This window comes from Cimex lectularius, unplaced genomic scaffold, assembly GCF_000648675.2.
Source record: "Cimex lectularius strain Harlan isolate CLEC.00 unplaced genomic scaffold, Clec_2.1 scaffold180, whole genome shotgun sequence".
Lineage (NCBI taxonomy): Eukaryota > Metazoa > Arthropoda > Insecta > Hemiptera > Cimicidae > Cimex > Cimex lectularius.
Window position 1 is genome coordinate 525,044 of NW_019394226.1, and position 6,974 is coordinate 532,017.

Genomic DNA, 6,974 nt, shown 5'->3' on the forward strand with positions numbered 1-6,974 from the left:
TATATATATATATATATATATATATATATATATATATATATATCATTGGAAAAAAAAGATTGTTGCCATTTGTGACAAATTACACGTTTGTACTTATGTATGTATATAAAAAATGTAGAAAAAATAATAACAGCATGGTAAATGCTTTTCTAAAAAACTAATTTATTCTGTTTGTGATAGTTATGGTTTTAAACTTTCAACTGTTAAATGGTTTAACTAATTTTTTTAGAAAGTAGGTTTTATCATTTCTTGTTTCTTCTTCAAGGACATTGCTTTTTTAGAAAGAATAAACGGGTCTTTTTGGGAATAGGTACCCCCTTATTATCTGTTGTATAAGATGTTCAAAATTGAGCGGCTTATACAACTATTAGCTTATACTTCTCATTGGAACGTCGCGTTGGCAGGGGGTATCGGCGGGTTCAATTTTGCAATTCATGTCGAGTGGCGTGGTTATAGAACTCTTTCAACCTGATGATGAGCTGAATGCTCGAAATCCGGATCGTTAGAAATCAACTTACTGTGAGTAGGATCAATCTTTTTAAAATGGATTCGACACCGCAATCACTCCACCATTTATCATTTCTACGAATGATTCATGTATTGCGTGCCAAACCGTACATCTGAAACACTACTGAAAACAATATCAGAATGTATTCACCCAGGTACAACCATTATATCGGACATGTGGGCATCCTACACCAGCATTACTAATACGGGGGTACGCAGATAGTCTTCGGCCGATCGGCCTCTTGGTTGAAAATGCAAAAATGACAGTATTAAATATTTTAAAAAATAAGAACCTTGAAATAAGGAGAAGAATATGAGCCAAACCATCCACCGATGTTAAACCATTAGTTCATCAATTGTGTGACATTGATTGGCAACCATTATGGGAAGACGACCTTATTTGGCTATGTTGTAAAGCGACAACGGTCGCTTCTGTCTCCGACACTTATTGGTAGGAAATGTGGATCCAAAAGGGAGGGAACCCTCTTGGAAGGACTCAGCTAGGTATACCCGATGTGGGTAAGATAAAGATTAGACGAAAGCACTAGGTATGACGTAAACTAATGACGTTCATATCACTCAAAAAGGTTGGTTGACGGACTCCTCACTCACAACGTCAAATAGATGATTGGCAATAACGTGGGAAGGTATTTCGTTATACAGTCGGAGTAACCGATTACATGCAACCAATTGTTGATAGATACTGTTGTTTTAAACAATTAGATCAATTTTAAGAACCAACTGTAAACAATGTTTGTTTTTTAAAGTTGGTCCACGTGTATGGAATTAAATGAACTTTTGTTTTGTGTTCATCAACAAATGGGTTGTCATTAAAAAACCTTATCATAGAGTCGACGACATGAAAGCTGAAGAATATCCAGCAACAGTGGGTAAAATATTTTTAAAAAATAAAAAACCTCGAGAAAAATCACCTACATCACACGGTTTATCAACGTACAGCCATTAATTCGTCAAATCGTAAAAAAGATACGGACTTCAGTTGACGGTGGGGCGTGACAAAACGCAGCTTGTTAGAAGGTTGTTGAAGGTGTATGCGTGGGCACAATCCTCTGCCGCCCACTGGCCATATTCCACGGATTAATTAATACTGTGACATCGTACCTAGTGTAGGGCGAAATGCCGACACACACACACACACACACACACACACACACAAGGAAGTTATTCGAAAAGAAAGGGTTCGAAAAAATTACACATAAAACCATGCAACCCACGAGACACAATCTATATTTTAGAATAGGAAATTTCTTAGGAAAGGGTGCGAAATATTTACAAAAGCTTATTCTTTTCGAAAATGTCCTCTGGAAGATATGCGCTGTTAGTTTTTATAGCGTTAATTAAATAATAAACACACAGGTTACAAGGAGACAACATAAATGGAGTGCTAGGAATAGCTTCAGCCATCCATCGTTGACTAAAATTATACAGTCTCTTCGCCCCAATGGCTTCATGTGAGTAGTCGGTAGCAGAGCAAGCGATACCTCAACCTCTTACAGGGATTGGTATAGATAATAAGAAGAAAAAGGTTAGAGAGATATAATTAAGATATAAGGGGTATTCACGATGTTTATAAGATGCTAACTCGAATAAAGAAATGTCCAGTAAAATCGTTAATGCTCCCCTTCTTTTCTTAGCATGTTAAACGTTAATTTTTCCATAATGCTGCGCGTGGCGATCGGTAGAACCAAAAACAAAGCTATAACCTTCGATAGCCTCCTTGAAGATTTGTTTTGTTTGTTTTGCTTTTCTTTGGTGATAAATTGTAAGATGCCAGAAGTTAATAAAAAAGGAAAATTAATCAGCTCTTTGATTCAAAATTTTATCTATGCACCGAAAAATTCTAACGAATGACACGCTTCAATTCGTGCTGACATACGTAACTTGTATCCTAAGGTCTAACAGCCTACATCTTTAGGATATGTGGTGATGTATCTATTATGAATGAGAGTATAATGACAGGTCAGAAATTAACAAAAGAAATGTATTGGTCTGATTTAATTAATGCATATTTAAGTATAAAAATTCATGTAAACAAAAAAAACAGCTGTTAAGTTCATGGCTGCCATATTGGTTACCTACACCATAACGGATAGCAAGGTGACTATATTTTCGACCTAACATTGGACCTGGCCTGTTAGATCGAGCAATATTAACTAGCAGATTCTTACAAATCTACGTCATCATTTTCGAGATCGAACACGACTTAACAGAATTAACAGGGTTAACACAAAGATCGTGAATACCCCTATAATTTTGAATCTAATAAAAGTCACCAATACTGACCTAAACCTTTTACACAGAGGGTAAAATTCACGGCTTAATGAGAAAATAATAATAGTATAAATTTCTTAGATTTAACATAGACTGAAACATAGGGCAAACAACAATTCGGTATATACAAAAGGAAGGTCACCGAACGACAATATCATACGAGCACACCGTCACAGAATGGGAGCAGTAAGAGACAAAATTGCAGTACTAAACTACAAAACGATCTAATAAAAGAACCACTGACAAAAAATAAATTAATTAAAACTAAAAATCTTAAATACAATAACTGCTACGACACAAACACGGTAAAAAAAATCACGATCACAGAATAATACCCAAAAAAGCGCGCAAACAAACTAAACTACACCTCTAAAGGAGAAAAAGAGGAAAATAAATTTCCATGTATAGGTAAACAAAGACACCTAAAAAATTCCTATATGAAGAAAATCAATTTAAAAAAAAATGTTTTTTTAATAAATTTCATATAGATGAAAGAACTATGTCAGATGAGATTGTTGAAGTGTTTTCTCAAATTCAAACATACCGTGAGGCTGGGTTACGACCTCAGCAAAATTGACAACGTAAACTGAAACATTACATTGTAAAAGTGGAAATTAATCTCATAAATAAAAACTGGATGACCCCGCCTACCAGGAAATTCATATGTCAACAATTATGAAAGGATATAGTGAAAGACGCCGGTAGTATATAAAATTAGTGGGCCTAAAGCTTTTGTTTTGTTGTTTCGAAAAAAAAACAACATATATTTACGTTATGATTAACAAATGAGAAAGTATAATTTCGATTTAAGGATTTAAGGCTTTTAATGTTTAATTTGCTTATAGTATGTATGTTTTGATGTTCATATAATAATTCGGTTTATACCCATATAATGCTACAGAAATAAAAATAACCCTCAATATTTTATTTTTTTATTTTTATTTTGTCCCAGTACTGCAAAAGTGGAAGGGTGGGGGATGGTGAAGTGACGAGGCGGAGGTGCAAAAGTCTATACATTCCACGTCATATCCCCTGATGGTAGAAAGGTGGGGCAGGCGGTCCCAGATGACAGGCAAAGAAGGTGAAAGGATGGAGGAAGTTTGAGGCAGTCCGATGTACCTCCATTGCATACTACATACTTACATTTCTAGTTCCTTAGTTCATTTCAATCGACTCGATCCTTTTCATAACGAGTACTAGGTCATTGGCTGTCGTTGCTACCATTTCTTCCTTCGGGTTTTCATTTCCCAGGTTATGTCTCCATTGAGAGGTTGCTTCAGTTTCGAAGATGATACATGTGTGGCTGTTTCTTCCTCCTCATTGCATAACCAACTAAAGGCGTCAACATTAAATACTCCCTTGTCATGTGGATGTTTTCTCAGATTCCAGCGACCGGTATATAGTCCTATCACTCCTCTGGGTTTAGCCTTCTTTAGTTCTCGCAGTTTGCCAGTCGTGGTGAGAGTTTGTAACATAAGGTTACTGTTTATATCACCTGTAGAATATAACCACTTCTCCATCAGCACCTCAGAGTCATCAAAGGTAAGAATGAGTAAGTTAAAGTATAGAAGATAAACCTGAAAAGTAACCGATCTAGGATGCTCCAGTGATAAACGCAAGAGAGGTCTGTAAGGTTAAAGCATGTAAGTTACACGAAGGAAACAATCAGATAGATAGGTATTTAGGATGAGATAGGTAGCAATAAAAAGGAATGATTTAAGATTCAGCGGTACAACCTGGATCCGACTGAGAAGTGGAGGCCAATTTGTTGATTTGGAAAAAGTTGGTAAGCTGACATCTTATTGATTATTCACATCATTGAACTTCAGATCTTCAAAAAATTGTGTTGCGGTATTGAATTTATCTTCATCTTGCTGGAAATCTCTACATTAATCAGCCTTAATATGAAAAAAAAATTATAAATTAGGTCCAGCACTTGAATCATCTGATTGCAATCAATACCTGCCTCCATTTCTCCAGCAGTTCAATAAATAATTATTCGTTTATGAAACTCATATTTTTGTTGGCCAAACAGTTGCATTAGTATTGCAGTGTCATACATGAAAAATAAATATTATTGTTCTTTCTCATAAGAATAAGTTAAGACGTTTTTCTCTTTTTATTTGCTGTTCATTCCATTGTTCAATAGACAAAGAGATGGCAGCATAAAATCGTTTTTGACAAAAATTAGACTATTATCGCTTTTACTTCGAGACTATTGTCTCGCCATTTTGTTCTGAAGTGTCTTTATTCATTCCGTGATAGTAAACTTTACAATATGACATCTCTTCAATTTAAAATTTGCATCTACAGAACAACCCTCGGGATTTATCCTTCGAAATATCGATATGTTGAAACGATTTGATAAAATTACTCCGTTAGTTACTTTAATCGAGTTGACTCAAGGGTAATCTTATCAATAAAGATAGAAAAATTATTTACGACAGCATAAGTATTTCAGCGCAGTGCTTATTCCTTCGAGAAAAGGCAATGGCGATGGTTGTCTTACTGCTGCTTCCGCTAATTCTACAGGTATTGAGAATTTTTAGCGTAATATTTATAGGTTATAAAATCGTGGAACAACAAGAATAGTCCAACAATGTCAATAAAATTATATTAATAGAATTAATTGAAAAAAAATTATGGAAGCAATTGTATAATAAGAGAATTTTTAAATAATTGCAGAATGAAAGAAAATAAAAAACAATACATTTTGTTAAGATAGAAACTACATCTAGCTATGAAAATATGGTAAAAATGAAATTTTAAAATTAACTATTTATTTTTTTTAGCATTGTAGCTGTTCACCGATTGAAAGCGATAAAGAGTTAAAATTGGATCAGCGGAATTCTTCTGAATACTCAATTCTACTGAAAATGAATCAAATTATTGAAACGGTTAACACGTTTAAGCTGGGTTGGAATGGCGTGGTAATAAAAATAGAGACGACCAAAAGAGATATCATAAACGACTTTAGTCAATATCTACAATATACTGAACAGGAGAAAGTTGAAGGCCCATACGTTCCTTTTCATCATGGTTACAATTCCCCTAGGGAAAAATCTGAGGAAGATGTACGCAGCATGATGTCAAGTGTCGTTGAAAATTTTGCCTCCGATATCTCCACAGGAATAGATATGATTCAGAACAAAATGGCTGTCTTACAACCCCTGGTTGAGTTACAACTGAAAATGTGTAAATACTGTGAAAAAAAGATTCAATGGGCCAATCAGAATATTCTTGTCGTCGAGAAATCCTTACAAAATTTGATGGACAAATCACAAAACGGATTTCAGGTTATTACCAAAATGTACGAAAATTTTAGAGCCTACAGATTAAAAATAATAAAAGCTAAAGAACAAAAGTTAAAGAATAATATCTGTTCTAACACCGATGAGTACTATAAAGTATTGTGCGAAAAATTCCCAAACCCTAAAAAAGATCTCGAAATTGATACCTTTCGGGAAGAAGATATGGTTACCGTTCCGGGGAAATGGTGAAGAATATTTCATTACTCATTTAGAAATTCATATGATTATTTATTCTAACACCACTGTAATATTATATAACTTGTAGTAGCATAAATAAAATGAATGCAAAATCGAAAGTGTTTGTATTTTCTCCTCAATGTGAGAATTAAATCATACAAATTTTCAACTCAACAAAAATTTAATTGTACAGGTGATCAATGCTATTTTAAGACTACCGCCAAAAGGGAACCGTAGTTACTAGATAAAAAATATACCATTTTGGCTAATTGGGCCCGGGTGCCGAAGAAATAAATTTTTTAAAGGTTTACTGCCTATTTTTGTAAATGTATTTTTTATGGATATTTTTTTTACGCTGGTTAAAATATATGCAGGATCATATTATATAACACTATATATACAGGGTGTCCTTTTTAGATGGTCCGGCCGAATTCCTCTTGAACCAACGACTCTTAAACTACTCTTATTTTCTGGGAAAAAATGGAATTATTTTATCTTTAACCATTCCAAACAATATGGCAACAAACTTGTCACCATAATCCCAGAAACAAATTATGTATTAAAATAATAAACAGTACAATCCTAACCTAAATGTAGATTGAGTAAAACGCAAGATAGACATTGTCCAAAGTTCTTGTTATCAACACATCATGTTTCATGTACAGAGGAACAGCTGAAAACACTTCC

The 6,974-nt window shown here is 34.2% G+C and overlaps 1 protein-coding gene across 1 annotated transcript; it reads left to right on the forward strand.

The window, feature by feature from the left end:
* The first annotated feature begins 5,249 nt into the window (after positions 1-5,249).
* LOC106668089 lies at positions 5,250-6,406 on the forward strand. Its single transcript, XM_014396515.2, has 2 exons — positions 5,250-5,331; positions 5,592-6,406. The coding sequence occupies exons 1-2, from the start codon at positions 5,290-5,292 to the stop codon at positions 6,297-6,299; spliced, it is 750 nt and encodes a 249-aa protein (XP_014252001.1). The 5' UTR covers positions 5,250-5,289; the 3' UTR covers positions 6,300-6,406.
* The last annotated feature ends 568 nt before the right edge of the window (positions 6,407-6,974 follow it).